The sequence below is a fragment of the Caretta caretta genome, chromosome 8 (genome assembly GCF_965140235.1).
Source record: "Caretta caretta isolate rCarCar2 chromosome 8, rCarCar1.hap1, whole genome shotgun sequence".
NCBI classification, from domain to species: domain Eukaryota; kingdom Metazoa; phylum Chordata; order Testudines; family Cheloniidae; genus Caretta; species Caretta caretta.
Genome location: NC_134213.1, coordinates 71,809,837 through 71,830,411, shown reverse-complemented (window position 1 = coordinate 71,830,411; position 20,575 = coordinate 71,809,837). Strand labels below are relative to the sequence as shown.

Sequence of the window (20,575 nt, the reverse complement as noted above, 5' to 3'; positions counted from 1 at the left end):
AAGTTAAAGACAAAAAATTGGGAGAGAAAAAAGGAAATCAGTGTAGAGTCAATTTTCCAAAGTACAGAATCTCCATTTCTTATATTCATAACATCATATATATTTTCCAATATGATACTGGAACACTATACAGTTTACTACAGTTTATAAGCCAAATTTACCCCTGCGCAGAGGGCCCACAAAAGGCTTATTATTAATTATTATTATTATCAGATGCCTAACAACCCCAGTAATGGCGGGGATATTATTAGGTGCAGTACAAACACAGAACAAAAAGACAGGCCCTCCCCCAAAAAGCTTACAGACTAAATAATATTCCACTTAAATCGTACCTAAACTCTGGCGTAAGCAAGTTTAATACTACTGAATGCAGTGGAGCTGTGGTTACTCATGTTGCAGTGAATTTGATCCAATGATCTTAACTAAGTTTAACCAGCTGGTTTGTTTTACTTTCTAGGTGTTCATGTCTTTGGCCTTTGTTCTACTGCTCTCATTACTGACATCATACAGCTGTCAACAGGGTATCAGACACCATATTTCCTGACTGTATGCAAACCTAACTACACATCCCTAAATGTATCCTGCTCAGAAAATTCTTACATTGTGGAAGACATTTGTTCAGGATCTGATCCCATAATCATCAATGGTGGAAGGTTAGTTCCATATTTCATTGTGTAATAATCTTTCCTTACATGGTTGCTTTTAAAGGATGTAGGTATTCACTCTTATTTTTAATTATCTGTCCCACTTACCAGGCTTAATCAGTAACTATCATCAATTCTGAGTGAGTTTTGACAGTTTTTATAACAAAATTCAGTGAATAAGTTGATCTTTAGATATGTTTACCGTAAACTTAACTAAGGCCTAAGGGAGACTTTGGAGAGTATTCAGACAGTCTTGAGTGCCTAACGGTGTGGTGGTACCCACTATTAACTAACAATTTTCTTCCCTTTCGAGTAGGCACAGTATCTAATTCATTTTTCAACATGGGTTGCTTCTACTTTTACTTTTGATAGGGTCTTCATAAGTTCTACATGATGTGTAGGGAAAGATCATGGCTAAATACCCATGTTACCTGAGGTCTCCTTATACCTTAGTTCATGAAGTCCACTACACTTTGTTCTTTACTACTTTTTTGTGCATTTTCTGCTTGGCTGAAGTCGGGACATTGACAGACATTGAGACTGAAGTCCCTTATTTAAGAAAAGATCGCAGCATTGCAAACTACTCTACACTCCCCAACCAATATGAGCTTCAGTCCTTACCTGTCTAGGGACAAGAGGATAGTTCATTCTCTCTGGTCACTCAGGGAGATCACTCCCATGGAGATGGCCAACAAGCATGGAAGTTAACGCTATTTGTGGCAGTAGTTTATGTATGCTAGACATCAGTTCTCTGGGAACTCAGAGACCACAAATGCGTTTTAGACAGGCCAGCAGTCATCAGATGGTAAAACAGTCACTACTAGAGATGAAGGACTCTATATCCTATTGCTCTGATGCACCTGGTCCTCACCATGAGTCTTAATATTTGACAGTTAGTTCAAGAAACTTATCTATACTACCCTAATTATACTTTTAGGCTCTTGAAAAATGCAGTCACATCTCCTCTTAAAACTCTTTATTCCATTGAACACACCACCAGTTTTTCCTAGCTCTCCCACAATAGGTTAACTCTCCTTTCTAATTTATCATTCATGTTGAAATCCCTTGAATATTCGATACTGTGGTTTTCTAATTTGCACATAGGTATCTAAAAGAGATTCAGCAAAATTATAGAATGGCCGGAGCATGTGAGCTGCTTGGACACACTAGCGTGACCAGGGACAACTGCCAGTGAGCCTGGTGCCCACCGTAGTGGACAGGGCTGGGGGCAGTACAGCCATGCCAGAGGAGCTGCCTGGGCTGTGCACTGGCTCCTGCAAGCGACGGCCTGACATGCTGCTGCTTTCACTGTGTGGTTCCTGGCCCTGGTGCTGACCATGGCCCTGCTGGTCTCGCTTGCTGTCACTAGAGCCCTTCAGCTCTGCAGATATCTACTTTATGCCCACCAATATAAATTGTGTGTCCACGCAGGGCTCTAACTATAATGATAATTAAGTATTGGAACAGATATCCAAGGGAGGTTACAGAATCTCCATCACTGAAGGATTTTAAGAGCATGTTAGACAAACACTTGTCAGAGTGGGTCTAGTTATGCTTGGCCCTGCCTCAGCACAGGTGGCTGGACTAGATGACGTCTCAAAGTCCCTACCAGCCCTACATTTCTATCATTCTATAGTGGCTAATTCTTCACTCTGTTCTTTCCTACCCCATAAGCCTTTACTCTCACCTAGGCTCTGATTCTGCAAGGTGACTGGTGCAGGCAGTACCTTGCATCTGCATGGAATCCCACTGAGTTCAGTGGGGTTCCATAGGTCCACCCTTGCTCCAAGTAATTTCTTTATCCTTTCACGTAGGGCATCTACTGTTCTGTGTTTGCTGCACTTATTAGTCCACTCTGTCAAATGCCTTTTAGAAATTTCAGAATAGTACTTCACCCCTCACTTCGCATATCATCACCTCTAAAACATCAATCAGATTTGTCACATCAGATGAATATTTTATCAAGCCAGTGGCCAATTTTAATCAGCTCATATTTCTTCAGAAATGTTATGATCTCATCTCATATTAATATCTCTATGTTATTCCTGACACTGAGATTGCATTTGAAGATCTATAATTTTCTGGCTCCTCCTTAATTATTATTTTTGTTTCCTTCAAGTCCTTCTCCACTCATGCTGGAGTGGTCAGATATCTCTTATTGGTCCAACAGACTCTTCAGTCACCCCTGTTGGGGTTTTATGGTATAATCTCTCCAACCTTGGAGTGTAATCTGACTGTCGTGATTTTAACTTGTACAAGTCTTGTTTTTGTGAGATTGCTAATGGCCTTCATTTTTAATATATAATACACCAGAAACTTTGTTTCCATATGTCGTAACTAGCCTCCAGACTCCCCTGTGAACAGTAAAGAGAAGAATTTGTGTAATTATTCAGCTGATAGAGAAAATTAATTTTCTGTGTTATCCCTTAGTGGTCCAATGGCATTCCTCATCAGTCTCTTCCCCGGTTTATAGTCAAAGTGCCTTTCCATAATTTTATTCATATCATAGGTGAGTTCTGTGTCCTTTTGTTAGTTCTAGTTTTCTTAATCAGTTTTATACTCTCTGTTTTCTTTCATAATCCTCTTTATCCCCTTTGCATTGTGTGTTCTTACACTCTGCATGTTATATGAACTATTTTTCCTCTCATAGCTTCCTTAGTTTTATCCCCCATGTTTATATTTCATGACTCTGAGTGGTAGCTTATTTCTTGTGCTCAGAGTAGGTTTTCTTTCAGAACTCTGAATTTATCTACCACATTAATACTAGATGTTATGCTTTCCATTCACAAAGAAGAGTCATACATTTTCAGCCAAAATTATTTTCATTTTAAAATTAAAAGATAACAAAACAAGAAAGAATAAAAGTAATATCTCCCTGAGAGAGCCCTGTATGTACCTCTCCTCTGTAACAGCCTGCATTTGCACTGAATGCAAAGAAACAAAAAGGTTCAGTAAACAGAAAATAAACCAAAACACAGTGACACAGCTACACATCAAAGTCATGAAATTAAGACCCAGACCTGAACTTTGTCAAAGTTCAGACAGCTGGATCCAGTGCTGTGCTCAGGCCTCTCTCTCTGTTCATTGGCACAACTGACTCTTTGACAAAGATGTGCAGACCAGAAATACATGGTTTCATTCACCCAAATTGGGGGAGAAACTGAGTGGCTTCTACCACAGCCTACAGAGCAGGAGTGGGCAAACTTTTTGGCCCAAGGGCCACATCAGGATTCCAAAACTGTATGGAGGGCCAGGTAGAGAAGGCTGTGCCTCCCCAAACAGCCTGGCCCCTGCCCTCTATCTGACCCCTCCCACTTTCCACCCCCTGACTGGCCCCCTCAGAACCTCCGACCTGTCCAACCCCCCTTTGCTCCTTATCCCCTGATGCCCCCTCATGGGACCCCCAGGCCCTAACCGCCCCCCGGGACCCCACCCTCTATCCAACCCCCTTGCTCCTTGTCCCCTGACCGCCCTCCCTGGGACCCCCAGCCCCTAACTGCCCTCAGAACCCCACCCCCTATCCAACCCCCGCTGCTCCCTGCCTGCCCTGACCCCTAGCCACACCCCTGCCCCCTGACAGGCTCCCTGGGACTCTCACGCTTACCCAATCCCCCCCCATCCAACCTCCACCCCATCCAACCACCCCCTGCTCCCTGTCCCTTGACTGCCCCCCGGGACCCCCTGCCCCTTATCTAACCCCCCCCACACACACACACACACACACTCTCTGCCCCCTTATTATGCCACTCAGAGCAGCATGTCCGGCAGCTGTGACCCCCGGCCGGAGGCAGACATGCTGCCACGCTGCCCTGCAGGAGCGCACAGCCCTGCTGCTCAGAGCGCTGGCGGCGTGGCAACATGACTGCAGGGGAGGGGGGACAGCAGGGGAGGGGCGGGGAACTCAAGAGCCGGGCAGGATGGTCCCGCAGGCGGGATGTGGCCCGTGGGCCATAGTTTGCCCACGTCTGCTATAGAGGCTCCATGTCCTAGGGAGGGAAGATTTTTGTTTTTCTTCCCTATGCCACTCTTAATACTTATGGATATTCCTTGTGAAAGGCTCTCAGAATTTACAAAGGAGTCAAAGATCTAAATCTCTGACCTTACTAATGAGAAATTAACACATTTCTATTTAGCCAGAGTCAAAACTGAGGAATTGCTAGGGCATGTCTTCACTACCCGCCGAATCGGCGGGCAGCAATCGATCCAGCGGGGATCGATTTATCGTGTCTAGTTTAGACACGATAAATCAATCCCCGAGTGCTCTCCTGTCGACTCCTGTCGACTCCAGTGCCGTGAGAGGAGCAGGCAGAGTCGACGGGGGAGCGGCAGCCGTCGACTCACCGCAGTGAAGACACCACGGTAAGTCAATCTAAGTACGTCGACTTCAGCTACATTATTCACGTAGCTGAAGTTGCATAACTTAGATCCAATCCACCCCCCCCCCACTATAGACCAGGGCCTGGACACAAAGTTCAGATCAGTGGAGTTGCATTCACGCTAGTTCTGAATTTGGGCCACAGAGTTCATTTACACAGAATTATTTAGAGAAGGCAAAGCAAAACGCAGAATATAAAAAAATATGATGCAGCCTCTCAAAGAAAAACCAATTCTTTAATTCACCAGGACATACTGTAGACGACAACATCTTCTTAGCATTGCTGTAACGTTCTAAGAGGGGCATATTTATGACAACAAATTGACATATATTTTCTATTTATAGTGCCCTTTTTTAAAGGTCAGAGTCGTTCTGTTCATCTTCCACAGACCTTTAACTAGGATTCTGGTCAAGAACCCTGGCTGTACAACAGAGGTTGTTTTTTTTTTATAAACTGAATCTAGCCCTTTATTTTTTTTTCCTCTCATGCCCTTGTGACTTTTTTGTTCTTCTTTTCAGAGAAAAGAAGGTGTTGAAATGCAACCATAAAGGGGCAAATGTCAAGATCCAGAATATCTGATGTGACAGTTTTATTTAGCTACTGCTGTTATGGTTCTGGCTGCAAATGTTCTAAAATAATAGACGCTAAGCTACACATTGTAACTTTCACCCTCGTTATAGCTCCTTATCTGGGACTCAATCCTGGAATGTGCTGAGAGTACTCAACTCTGTCATCACTTGGAGCCGAGGCCTCCCCCCACCCCCAGCACGTTGCAGAATCCGGCCAAAAATCAGGAGTCCCCCACAATCTTGACATCTTCAAGGAATCTTCTAATTTTTTTGTCTTGCTGGTCTGCTCCTTTAGCTGTTGGGTGAAGGGGCTGGATTACTTTATCCTGAAATGCTTTCTCCAGTTCCTTTGCCATACGTGAGCCTGTCACGTCAGGAACTACTGGGAGCTGAATCTGAGGAACCAGGAGACAGAGAAAATGAAGGTTCACTATGCCCGCCTCCTTAAGACAAGAAAGCTCCATTGTTATTCCCCCCTTTTCACAACAGTAATATGGGGAGGAAGGAGGAGAGAGAAAGCACAGAGAGGATGCAGGGTCTCTGCGCAGTCAGAGGAAGACATTTAGGGGGATGTCAGAGTGCTGAAGAAATTAAGCCTTCACACTGCTCCTCCAGACCACCTACAACATTTCAGGACGCTTTCTGTTTTCCATATTATCAGTCTTACTTGTGGGCCCCCATTTCTCATATACGGCGAAGCAACTTTTTGCTATTCTGGTGGTGCAAAGCTGCCCTTCAGCCAGTGGATCTTGGCACCAGAGGAGCTCTTCTGCTTAGGGTGATCCTTGGTTGGTGTAGAGACACTGTAGCAACAACTATTCTAATCACCATCCTGACTGACTCTTCAGGGGGCATAGCTAGGGAAAACCGGGTGTGACCACAACTCCCTCATGCTCCAGCAACACCCAGTTACTATAACAGTACATTGGTAGCAGTCACAAATTAGAGCAGCCCCCAGGAGTGGCATTCAGATGGCCCAACATTTGGAAAAGCAGACTGCTTCCTGACCTGTGCTGCACACTCTTAGGCCACAGCTAATCATCTGAGCCATGAACTTCATTGATGGAGATATATATAATGTAATCAATTATTTGCACATATTATTTGATTAGCAGTAGAATAATATTGTTGATGAATAAATTATTCACAAATAATAAAACTCCATTATTTGACTAGCTCTATAGATGGTTAAACAATGTGCCTCAAATAAATTATTCACGTTTTTCCCCTCAATCAGAACTACCTATATTGATAGAAAAGAATAATGTAGATAATGTGTAGCAGTCTTCCTGTAATACTCATTCCAGTCACTAACCGCCTAAAGAAAGAATTAATGAAATCTCAATCTATTTACTATGTAAGAATTTTTTTTAATGAGATTTTTGAGCTTATCTCTTTGGACCCAATCATCCAAACATCTACTATTAGTTGTTAGTCAAAAAGGAAGTCCCTCTGAAGTCAACGGAATAATTATATAACTCATATGAACAGACTTTTGTAGGCTATGGCCCATCATGAAAAAATATCCAGAAATGTAATTATATATATATTTGCCCCTTTAAAGAAATCAACTATCTCAGAGTTTGGTGCATCTAGTTTGTTTTTTAATATCAGAAAATGATTTGGTGTTGAATATTTAAAACAAAATGTGATTATTTTATTAATTCAGTTCTTAGCTGATCCTTTCCCCAGAATACGGAATGGGGACTTAGGAAAAAATATAAAAGATAATTTATTTGCTTGTGATTCGTAAGTTAAAAAAGACTGTACCATCCCATGTGTTTTTAAATGAGCAGTCGCAGAGTGTATTTGAACTGAGAAGCATAATTTGAGTATCCTTCCTTGGCAGAAAGTCATTCCCTTCTCAACATGCGACTCTGGCAGCCTTTGCAGCTGTATATATTTCGGTAAGTAATCAACTCTGTTCATTATTCATTTGTACTAGAGAAAAGTCAGAATGTCATTTACTCTCTGGTGTAAAGTGACTTGACTTAGATTGTTGCCTAACGTAGTAAGGAAATAAATAAGCTCTTATCCTCTGAGCCTGACAGCAAAATGAAATTACAAATAGCTAAAATAAACTCAATATTGTATTACTATAAAAGAAACAGTAGGGACACAGTAGTTCCACACAGTTTGTTATCTAGCAACATTATCCTTTGTAGTGGAGTGTAACATTAAAGCATATTTAATGCTTCATATTATTCACATACAAAATATGATACTTGTCTTATAAAGTGATATTTTAGTTTGCGTTCAAATAATGCTTAACATATCCTGCCTCTTTTCTTCCTCCCATCTAACTTCAAACATTGCATCCAAACTCTAGACTTTAAGGGACAAATTCTTACTTGATATCACTGCATTGACTTCAGTGGAATTACATCAGGAATTTGTTTGTTTGATGTGAATAGCTCCACTGATATTTACCAATAGGATTGGCTGGCTAATTTATGGTTAGTTGTGCCTTTGTTGAATGTTTAATTTTTAAAATCTAGGAGGAGCACAGGTCAGAGGCTAGGAACTCAGCAAGATTCAAAGAGCAAGTGGCTGTTTATGTAAACAACAAAAATATCTAGAGTTAATGCTAACGGAGGATTGGAAGCAGTGTGAAACCTTATGTTTCCGGGCTTAAATCAGTTACTGCAGACAGTCTTTTTGTTCTGTGTTTGCACAGTGACTTGCATAATGGAGTGCTGATTCGTGAGGGACTTCTAAGCACTTCTGCAATGCAAATAAATAATAAATAACAACCACTGATTAAATTGAAACCTTCTGGGAGGGGGAGGGATTGATTACCCCACATCTGCCCACTGTGGGATCTCTTGTACCTTCCTCAAAGCAGTGTTTCTCAACCTTTTTAGGTTAGTGATTCCTTATTCAAAGTCAAAACATTACACCATCCCCTTACACTTACTATCAAAATAAGAGTAAAAAATATATTAAGGATAACCATGATAGGTCTATATAATTTAATTGTGTGTGTGGTTATATACTCAACAGACAATACTTGACCATGAAGGTTAAGGGAAGTGGAGGAGCAAGATTTTCTTTGCTTTAGATTATAATAAAATTTTCAGCACATTGTGATTGCTTTTTGTGACATACACCCAGGGGTCATGACCCACTGGCTGAGAAACACTGCTCTAAAGTATCTCCTACTAACTGCTCTCAGAAACACTGTATTAGATGGACGATGGGTCTCATCTGGTTGGACAATTCCTATGTTCCAAAAGCACTATCTCCTTAGCTAGTAATATTTGCAACACACCAAATCCTTACTCAGGTCTGAGTTGCATTGTCTTTGGTGAGAGTTTGGCTTGGATAAGGCCTTTGGAAGTGGTCCCATTTGATTAAAGATTTTTCTATAGCAGTTGAAAGGATTTTACCAAGAATGAAAAATAAAATCAACAAAATTGATGCAATAAGAATATACCAGGCATTCCTTTGTATTCAGTTGAAGAAACCATACATGAAATAAAGTCATGTCCTCTTAGGTCAATCTGAAATTTCATAAATCACTTTTTCTTTTCTTTTCAAGATGTACTTCAATTCCACTTTAACCGACTCCTCCAAACTTCTGAAACCTCTTCTCGTCTTCGCATTTATCATCTGTGGAATTATATGTGGCCTGACTCGTATCACCCAGTACAAGAGCCATCCAGTTGATGTCTATTGTGGTTTTCTAATAGGAGGAGGAATTGCTCTCTATTTGGTAAATACAGTATGAATGTGTTCTAAGTTTTAGAAAACACAAGTCATTCATATTGCAATGGGCTAGTGAATTCTACACAAGTATCGTTTCTGGAGATAAACTGATAAAGGGGGAACAGGATGGCTTTAAAATGGATTGCCTGTCATAGGGATGACACCCCACCTGGGATGCCCTCATGCAGCAGGCTGCAGCACAATAGGTGTGTTAGCATCAGTTTCCTTTTTCTCCATCCATGAAAGGAACATAATTTCCTCAGTGTCCAACACAAAGCCCCATCTCTAGGTATAATTTATTCACAAGCAGCAGTTTCCCCAAAACCTTTGTAGTAAAACCATTCTCCACAGACCCACAGTAAACATATAAAGGTACAACACTTTCTCCATTCTCCTCCTCAGGGACAAAACCGCTGTGTCACCCACCCAAAAGTCAATATCAGCACCGTGTTCCCTGTTCTTTTTTGCCTTGTTCCAGGGCCTCCCTTTCCAGGCCATCCATCTGGGAATAAGCAGTCTCATGACTCTTCTACCCCAGATACAGGATTAGTCCTTTTCAACCTCCCAGCACTGGCTCCCCAGCTCAGCAGGCTAGCCCCGCCGTTGGTCTCCTAGCCTGGCCTCCCTCCCTGTTTCACGGAGGCCTGCAGGGCTTTCCATTCTCTGCAGCTTCCCTGTCTCCCCCAAGAAGCTCTCACCTGACCCTTTCTTTGCTCCTCCAGCCTGTGCTCTCAGGCACAGCTCACCCTGCCCTTTCCTGAACCTCCCCTCTTGGGCCCAGAGCCATCTCATAACCCCTGTTGGAGGAAAGCCAGTCAGTCGCAGTGCATTGGACCCTGCTTCATCTTAAAGGAGCCAGTCACCCAGTGAAAATAACATAATGTACAACGTTGCTATTAAAAGGAAATGTAATTTAAGATTGAACATGGAAACAGCTCTAAGACTGTGTGCTATCTGAAAGTATCTTGTGACTTTTCTATCCAAACACTAGCTAAAATAATGGATTAGATCAGAATTTGCTGCCATGTGTAGTTTATATTACAAATATCAGTTTTGTTTTCACAGTTAAATATGAACTTTAAAACGGCCAAAATTAACATAAACAGGTACAATAAATTGCCAAGTTGGTAATAAACTAAGGGCAACGTAATGCCCTTGTACATCATTGGAACATGTTGGGAGGTTGTGCAGAACTCTGCAGCCTGAGCAGGGATCCTCTGAGGCACTCCAGGTGTATAGGGTAGAAGGATTCAAGAAGGGCTTAGCTCTCCTTACATCTGTTGGTGAAAAGCATAGCAAGTATTCCTCCAGTGCTTGGTGTTGTGTGTGCTAGGAAGTGGGGCTCTGGACACATCCCCAGTCTGACTGATCTTCATCATCTTAAGTCTTCAGAACACTGTCAGGCTAGCTACCTCCTAGCCTCCCCAGTGCTCAAGGAATTCTAGTGACAGCATTTTTCCTGGGTCCTGTGTGGGTGAGGAAAAGATGTTTCCCTGCATCCAGCTATGAACCAAAATGAGTCAGAAATGCTCTTCAATATAATATTAAAACAGATGATGTTCAGTCACATCATGGTAATCACTTGACAGTACAGGCTATATGCCAGGGGTTCTCAAACTGGGGGTTGTGACCCCTCAGGGGTCGCAAGGTCATTACATGGGGGGTCGCAAGCTGTCAGCCTCCACCCCAAACCCTGCTTCACCTCCAGCATTTATAATACCATTAAATATTTTTAAAGTGTTTTTAATTTATAAGGAGGGTCACATTCAGAGGCTTGCTGTGTGAAAGGGGTCACCAGCAGTGATGACCTGCCAAAATCTTAACAACCGGTTCCCTATTAAAAGTTGTGATTTAAGGTATGTGCCCCAGTATGTATTTTTGTACCAGCAGGGTTACCATATGTCTGTATTTTCCCGGGAGGAACCTCCCTAACGGCGATTTAAGAACCAAAAAGCCTGACCTGTCCGGGAAAATACGGTGTATGTTAACCCTGCCTAAAGTTCTTTTTTAAAAAGATGGGCCTGAACTAGAAATCAGCGAAGTTTCACATGTGTGGGTCCCTGCCACTCCCTGGGGGTGTGCTAGGGTGACCAGATGTCCTTATTATATAGGGACAGTCCCAATTTTGGGATCTTTTTCTTATATAGGCTCCTATTATCCCCCACCCCCTGTCCTGATTTTTCACACTTGCTGTCTGGTCACCCTAGGGCGTGCACATGTGTGGGTCCCAGCTGCTCCCTGCCCCCCTCACTGAAGCAGGTGTGCAGGGTTACTGCCCTGGGAACTGCAGGGCATCAGTGGATGGAGGCCAGCTGCAGACAAGGGCGTGGGGCAGGGCTAGCTGGAGGCAGCGGCTGCGGGGGCTGGCTGGAGAAAGGAGGGTGCGGGGTTGGCTGGAGGCAAGGGAGTGCAGGGCTGGCTGTGGGCAGGGCAGGGGGTGTGGAGCTGGCTGGAGACAGGAGGGTCCGGGGCTGGCTGGAGGCAGGGCAGGGGCTGACTGGAGGTAGAGGCTGGCTGCAGGCAGGACAGGGGGGTGCAGGGCTGGCTGCAGACAGGGGCTGGCTGCGGGCAAGGCAGGGGGTGTGGCAGGGGCTGGTGCGGGCAGGGCAGGGGGTGGCTGGAGACAGGGGCTGGTGCGGGCAGGGCAGGGGGTGGCTGGAGACAGGGGCTGGTTGCGGGCAGGGCAGGGGGTGCGGCAGGGGCTGGTGCAGGCAGCGCAAGGGGTGGCCGGAGACAGGGGCTGGCTGCGGGCAGGGGGTGCGGGGGTGGCCGGAGGCAGGGGCTGGCTGCGGGCAGGGGGTGCGGGGGTCGCCGGAGGCAGGGGCTGGTGCAGGCAGGGGGTGCGGGGGTGGCTGCAGGCAGGGGCTGGCTGCGGGCAGGGTGGTGGGTACTCACAGGGAGAGCAGCAGGACGCAGCCCAGGCCCAGCAGAGCAGCCGGGGACCCACCAGGCAGCATCGGGAGCCCCAGGGCCAGGGGAGCAGCAGCAGCAACAGGGCTTATGGTCAGGGCGAGGCGGCAGCCCACATGGCTCCCCCAGCGCAGCGCCCCCGCCGGCCAGAGGAGGAATTACATCACTTCTCGGCCAGAGCCCATCAAAGCCTCAGCACCCCCTGCAGGGAAGCGGGTTAACAACCGGTTCTAAAACGGCTTCAAAATTTAACAACCAGTTCGCGCGAAGCAGTGCGAACCGGCTCCAGCTCACCACTGGTCACAAGTACAAAAGTTTGAGAACCTTTGCTATGCAATGCCCTCACCAGAGGATGATATTAGAGGCAATAGCTTTTAGAGTGGTAGAAGTAACACCAATATGAGTAGACTATTGAAATCACACTCTATATGAAAATGGTCAGTTCCTGTGTATTGTAACCTGATCTGGAATTGATTTTTTTACTCTGGATGCCACGTAAAATGACAAGTGCATGTAAAGACATACAAAATTCACAGCAAAATTGAGTTGTGCCTATGTTTGAAACACACACTCAAGCATGTTCTTGACTAAGCTTGCTCATAGGCTGTTGCATGATGGCTTACTTCAGAGACTCTTCATTCTAAATACTCTGCAGCCAGCAAATCAGCTCTGAAAAGTAAAAAAAAAAAATCAATGGGGAGGTTGAGAAGGAGAAATTAATACTGTGTAATTACAAACAGATCTGGAAGTAGTGCAAAGAATTAACCTGAGTGATTAGCTCAAGCATTTGGACTGTTTATTAAATATTCTCTCTCACTAGAATTTCTTTAAAATGATATTGTTTTACAACTGGCCCACTGAATGGAGTAAATGTCACGAAGCTAAACCTTGTTGAAGTTCTGCATACGTTGGAAGCCAATTGATTCAAATTGTTCTATCATGTAGATATTGTATTACATGGTCATTACACAGTAGAAAGGGCAGAACCACTGAGCAGAGAACTAATCTAGCTGGAACAAGTTTCAGTAAATCAGAGCAGACAGTTGTGTAGCTGTAAACATTACTTAAGTGAAGGCCAGGAATTGTGAAAACATTATTTTAAAAACAAAACATTCTCCCTTGTACTGTATCTGCTGCTTTGTAGGAGGGGGAAATAATCCTCTGCTTTTCCCAGTTATTCTCTTAGACTACATGGGTGTAATAAAGGATCACAATGGTACCACTTTATACATACCTGCATGTACAGAACTGAGGGAAAAATTTGGAACAATAAATAAGATTTGTATTGGTGAGGATAAGTAGTAATGGAAAGAAAACAAACTGAACCATTTAGCTGTATTAATATTATGCGTTTTCTATTTATTTAAACCCATGAAAGTATAATTAAAGTGTCTGAAAATATTTGTTTTTCCATAATTATCTAATGCTTCTATCCAAATATCAGGGTCTTTATGCTGTGGGGAACTTCTTGCCAAGTGAAGAGAATGTAATTCACCAGAATCTGCAAAGAGAACCATTAAGATCTTTGACAGACCTGAGTCAAGATGCCAACAGAATTTTACCGGGTAAAAATGGTGGCAATAGTGACGGCCGTTCCTCTCACCATTCTGAGAGTATTCTGAATCGAAACCATAGAGATTCTGGATCCCTGACTAACATCAAGAGAGCAAATGCTGATGTAGAGATTATAACTCCACGAAGCCCAATGGGAAAGGAAAATATGGTTACTTTCAGCAACACTTTGCCAAGAGTCAACACGCCATCACTGGAAGATCCAGCAAGGCGAAACGCAACAATTCATGCATCAATGGACTCTGCCCGTTCCAAGCAACTTCTTTCTCAATGGAAGAACAAGAACGAAAGTCGAAAATTGTCTTTGCAAGTAATAGAGACTGAATCCGGCCATTCACCACCAAGGGCTATTGAAATGCGATCAAGCTCTGAGCCATCCAGAGTGGGCGTTAATGGTGAACATCATGGCCCCAGCAATCAGTACCTCAAAATTCAGCCTGGCAGTGTTCCGGGTTGTAATAACGCGGGTCTTTCTGGAGGGCCAAGAGTCTCTATTCAGTCACGTCCTGGTTCTTCACAGCTAGTCCATATTCCTGAAGAGACCCAGGAAAATATAAACACATCTCCCAAAAGTAGTTCAGCTAGGGCCAAATGGCTGAAAGCTGCAGAGAAAAGTGTTGCATGTAGAAGTAACAGTCAGCCAAGAATCATGCAAGTAATAGCCATGTCAAAGCAGCAAGGAGTGCTTCAGAGCAGTCCTAAGAATTCAGAAAGCAGCACAGTCACCTGCACTGGAGCCATCCGATATAAAACCTTGACAGATCATGAACCCAGTGGTATTGTAAGAGTTGAGGCCCATCCAGAAAATAACAGACCCATAATTCAGGTGCCATCAGAAGGTGAAGGGAGTGGATCTTGGAAATGGAAAGCTCCCGAGAAAGGTAGCCTTCGTCAAATTTATGAGCTAAATGATCTCAATAGAGACTCTGAGAGCTGTGACTCCTTGAAAGACAGTTATGGGTCTGGTGACAGGAAAAGAAGTAACATAGATAACAGTGAGCATCACCATCATGGGGTTACCACTATAAGAGTCACACCAGTGGAGGGAAGTGAGATTGGCTCAGAAACTCTGTCCATCTCTTCAAGCCGTGACTCCACACTTCGAAGAAAAGGTAACATTATTTTAATCCCTGAAAGAGGAAGCAGCCCAGAGAACACCAGAAACATCTTCTATAAAGGAACATCCCCCACAAGAGCTTACAAAGAATGAAAAGAGACATGTCAGCTGATCCATATTACCAAGAATTAACACATTTTGATAAAGCTTGTGCTCTCTTTCTTTTGAGCAGATTCAGAAATATTCTTGATGTGCCAAATTTACTGAGCATCGGCCTGACTATTGTTGGATGTTGCTGATGTATGGTGTGCATGAGCTTGTGGATTTCATGTGATTGGGGGGGAGGGGGAAAGCACAATGCAAGAACCTAATACAAAGAGTTTTCTTACAACTTGTTTCGTCAGACTAAAAACATTTCTCGGAGGGTGACGATATCAATCAAAGTGATGGTCTTGAACACAGACACTTTATTTCCTGAATGTGCCAACTTTTTGATTTTATTTATATTTATGTCTGAGGACAAATAATTTTTTCACAGCAAAGCCTGTATCAGTGTTGTATATTCACCTTTGCAGATTTTGCACCAAAACTTTAATACAGGGTGGTGCTGACTATAACTTTACATATTTTGAAAATTTACATATGCGTTAAACTCGACACATGACATATTGATGTGCAGTTACTTTAAAAGTAATACTGCTAATACTAGGACGATGCTGGCTGCATTCATGTAGAGTAGGAAATATTTACAGCTTTGTTATAGTGGATTTGTCACATTAAAAGATTGCAAAGATTTTGTGTAGTTCTTTGAAATAATGTTTACTGCAACAAAAAAAATATGTGGGTGACATTCCATTGGAGTGGAATAACTATCTAGTTTGAATAGTTTAGCTGCTGCTGCTCAACTTTTGTTTAAGTACAGGTGCTACTAATGAAGAGGCTTCTTCTTAGTGGGCTAACTTGTAGAACAGTTTTAAATATTGTTTTTAAAGGGATCTTTTAAAGCACATAAAATAATACAGATTTTGCATTTTTACAAGCTCTCATTTTGTCTCTCTGCAGACCTTATATTTTTCTGTTAATTTTTAACTAGATAATGCTTGACACTGATAACTGCAAAGAAATTTGCTGTGAAAGAAGGTGAGCCATGAAAACTGAAATTGCTACTGCCTGATCAGTCACTAACTATTGATTAACTGGCATTCTAGCTCACACTTGGATGTACACACTTCACTTGCTTAGCTTAGCACAAAATGACCATAAGCTTCACTCTTGTCATAGTGGATCCTTATTTTAATGCTTTGCTTTAAATTTGGAATGTCTTAGTATGCAGAATCAATACACGAGTATTGCATTGTGCCTCGGGTGCTACTGGGGGCCCTGGGACAGACTCATAAGACCCTCCTTAAACATGACTTTTTTTCAGTTAGGAATCAAGAGGGCTGTGTCCTGGCACTGGAGAGAATATGGATGAACTCCTAATGGTGTGATTCTGCCTGTAATACTTTTATAATATGAGGAAGTAACTTGCCTTCTTAGAATCTGTGTTGCCAGGAATTACTAAACTGGACTCTAAAAGGAACTAAAATGGCTTTGTCCTGGACATGCAGGAGGACAGACAAGATGCAAGGGATTTGGTGTAATTAGGCTGCAACTTTAGCTCATCTGGAAACTACCAGGCAATGTCTTGTACAGTTCAGGTCCTGATTCCTTCCTTAATTGTTTCCACCTAGTGGATCAGTCCCCCAGCTCTCCACAGATGGTCTCTAGCCTGTTGCTGGGACCCCACTGGGAGCCCTCATAGGAGGGATAAGGGGCTGATGATGGGGGGCTGTCTTCTTGCTGAATCAGACATTAGGAGCCCTAACCCCTTTCCTCTCCAGGCACCTCCTAAGTCAACTTCTTTAGGGGAAGGCACCCCTAAATCAACTTCCAGTTCTGGTTCATGAGGGAGCTGGGCCCCTATAGAATGAGTACCTGTACTGAACATCTTCCACTTACTAAATTGCAGCAGCTTGAACTTAATCTCCTAACCTACTCCACCAGGTCACTGAGCTGCTGTGGAGAAGGCAAAAAACCCCCAATCTGGCAGTAAGGGGAAAAAATCCTTCCTAGTCCGAAATAAGGTGCCTAGTGCAATGCCCACAGCTGACCAAACAATCCCAGGACCTACTTTAATCCCAGGGACTGGAGGCATGGAGGGGGATTCCAGCCAGAGGAACAGGGTTTATATACCCTCTCCCCAATCCAGTGTACAGGGACAAATGATTGACCTGAGCCCTGCTGGCCAGCCCACCACTTCAGGTGATGCTTTCCCCTTCCCCAAACCCCTGAAGGAAGGGGGCAGGGAGACCCTTAATGGAGCCAGTATCTGTTTTCCCCACCAATCCGAACAGACGCCCCCACCTCCTCACCTCTGAGATTCCAAGTTTGAATTCTGCAGATTATGTTTAAGGAACTATCCTGTGGGGGTGGTGTAGTCTGCTACTAATGGTGAGTGTTACTACTGGGCACTATAGTGGTGAACGTAACCATAGAAACCAGGGAACGGTGAGAAAAGAAAAGTAATTTTTTAGAATATGCAGTTTCAGATTACAATAGTTACAAGGTTTGTTTTGTTTTTGTTTATATAAATAAAACTGAGTCTTCAGTCCTTGGTATTTAATATCAAACCTTTTTTACACATTTCCTAGGGATTGCAAACACGTGGGTTGTCTTGGATAAAATATGTAGGCTTTAGCTTAGTTTGGGTGTACAATTGAGCAGGTAGGATTAGCTTTAATGGAATGGATATGACACAGTCATTGCTGGCCTATAAATTCAAGAGGAGGGGACATAAGTAGATAAACCTGAAAAAAGAAATGGAAAACTGCAACTGGAAATACTGGCAATAAACCAAGGATTATACACTACTCTCTCCAGCAGTATAACTGTTTTGGAGATGACCGGGTTTCTGGTGGGAGTGGTTGCTCTTTATTCCTTGGTTTTAGTTGAGCCATTTATGGGTATCTAGCATATGTTGCTTTTACTACTATGAAATTTGCTGCATTATTTCAAGTGCAGTGTGATATTTTTCCTATCAAGCTTTCCTATTTCTTAACAAAAGATTTTAAAGCACTTGTGTAATCATTGAAATTGTGTTCTTTACATAATATTGATATATTCTTTTTTTACTCAAAGTGCCAAAGGCTACTCTTTTTAATAATGGCTTATCAAATTATATTACATTAGAAAACAAATGTAATAAGAAATACATTGGAACTCAGATTTCTGCATGTATCTCTGATAAGGAGCCTTTTGTAAAATTAACCTGTGTTTACATTCCACTAATACCTTAATTTAAAATGGATGAAATAAATTGACAGGTGGCATCTTCTTAGTGTTCTAATTTTTCTTACTTGTGAAAGGGGGAACCAATTTCTTTGTTAGGCTGTGCTCTACTGAGAAAAAAATACTGGAAATATAAAATTAAATATGTTTTTCAATGAAAATTCTATATATAAAATATTGTGTTTAATAAACTGTTATGCAATGTTTTCAAATGGAAAAATTTGTAAATTGCTAGAATGTATTTTGTTAAATAAGTACAGATCAATGCTATTGTGTGAGTTTATTGTGCTATCATAAAAATAAAGATTAAATTCCTCATTGAAGTTCAGTCACTTCATCTGTAGCGCAGTAGAAGTCAAGTTCCCATTTCCCCTCTCCTTCCCCACTCCTGGCCCCCTTCTTTTTTGTATCATTAATGTGTAGCTTAAGAAATGTAAAATCTGGCAGCACTGGCAGCTAATCTGAGCCATTAGCCGTGCCATCTAAAATATACAGGAAGTCATAAGTGACTGCTTAAGGACAGAAAGTCTTAGATCTATGGGAAAAAATGCACATGAAAATGTGAAGCCAGTGAATCTGGACATGAAGGGCCTGATCCTAAGCCTGGTAAAGTCCATGGAAAGATAGCCTTTGATATCAGTGTGCTTTCAATTGGGCATTGCCATTTCCACAAAAGGGGACAGTGCAGTTTTTCATTTGTTCTCACCAGTAAAAGGCAGAGGGGTTTACTCCGCTTCTTGTCATGCAATTTTAGAGGCTGAATTTTACTCACATAATCAGAATGCTCAGAATGCAAAAAAGGGCGAGGAGAGGGGGTCAAGAGTCATAGAAGGAAACTGAGAAAAAGCCATAAAGTAATTGTTGTGGGTCATAAGAAAACTAACTTCTTGTGGAGGGAGAATCAGAAAGACAGGACTTAACATGTACGTACAATGGAAGGAAAAGAAAAAGGAGGAGGGTAGAAGAAAAGCAACGGATGAGAATTCCTCTTCTACCCACACCAGCAAAGTTAAGCATCTTCCTAGACAAACAGGTAACAAAGGCAGGGGAAAGACAAAATCAGCAGTTAGAAAGTGTGTGGATGATTGAGAAAGACAGAGACAGATTCGTCAGGTAAATTAGAAAAGAGAAGTGTGGTGTAGAAAGAGATTATTGGGATGGGAAAGAAGAAGGCAAAGACAGGAAATACAATGAGAGAGAAAGAAAAACAGTCATGGAAGGAGAAGATAGCCCATGTCCTATTCTAGGTAAGAAAAAGTGCAGTGAAACCAGGAAGGGAAAGAAAGGAAAATTAATGCATGAGATGGAGTAATTTTTATATTTCTCCCTATATATTTACACTAAACAGAAAGATGAGGGACAATGTTACCTCATTAAATAAAGTGCATAGCATAGACCATACAAGTGTGTTAGTGTTTTAAACTGCATGAACATGCCTTTAGGTTTTGTGGTCTTGGAAGGAATGGTGACCCAGGACTCTTACGCTGTGGTTATTGGGCATCAGATAAAGGTTTTAAGCCCTGTCCCTAAGTGAATTCAGTTGAGTTTACATTATCATTCACCATGCCTATCTCATGTATGTTACCACCAGGCCAAGCTGGGACATTACAGCTCTATGCGTGTGAGCGTGTGTGGATGGCAAAAGCTGGGGAATTGAACAAAAGCAAAAGACTGTGCAGGTAGTATTTGCAGGTGCTGCATCTTAAGGTGACTAGACCTCTGAGTACTAAGGGCCTGTTAATATGTAGCCAATTACAGTGAACCAGATTCTCCATTGCCCTCCATCTTTTGTAGTCCTTAACACCAGCGCAAAGGGGGTGTAATTCATAACTATTCTGATTCACCAGTGTTTTATGCCCACTTTGGACTCATGTAAATAACTACATGAGGTACAGGGCCATGGAGAATTGGGTCCACTATGTCCTTTTCTACATTTCCAGTTTTACTGAGTCTACATGCTTGGCTCAGAAGTCAGTCTTTCATAAATTGTTCCTGTGTCTGTTTTTTAATACAGAAACCATTGATTGCCTCAAATTAAATATGCCAAGAGGACTGTTCAAAGCATTTGCAGGCATAAGTGAATAAAGTGAATCTATTAAACATATTTTGTTCTGGATTTAAAGCAAGCCGCAGAGGTGCTGGAAATGAGAAGTCAAATGAGGCCAGATTGTACTGTAATCACTTAACTATAAATCTAAAGACCTTTTATGTGACATAACTGCACATCTGATTTGTCAGGAATATTTTAAAGGCCTTTACAACCAAGGATTCATAAATAGCTTGAGGTTCTGAGTAAATTCAAGGTTGACAAAAATGTAGATAAGATATCTAACAAATCCTATTGCTCAGTATGAATCAGGCAGCAAAACGCAAGCATTAACAAATGGCTTAAAACTATACATAGAAAAG

General features: G+C 42.5%; 1 protein-coding gene across 1 annotated transcript in view; it reads left to right on the top strand.

The window, feature by feature from the left end:
• Nucleotides 1–18,489, top strand: part of PLPPR4 (phospholipid phosphatase related 4) — a 47,654-nt gene extending 29,165 nt beyond the window's left edge. Inside the window, exons 4-7 of the mRNA XM_048861644.2 lie at nt 458–653; nt 7,439–7,496; nt 9,131–9,304; nt 13,652–18,489. Coding sequence (XP_048717601.1) covers nt 458–653; nt 7,439–7,496; nt 9,131–9,304; nt 13,652–14,989 — 1,766 coding nt within the window. The 3' untranslated portion in view covers nt 14,990–18,489. The remainder of the gene's footprint in view (nt 1–457; nt 654–7,438; nt 7,497–9,130; nt 9,305–13,651) is intronic.
• Nucleotides 18,490–20,575: the final 2,086 nt, after the last annotated feature.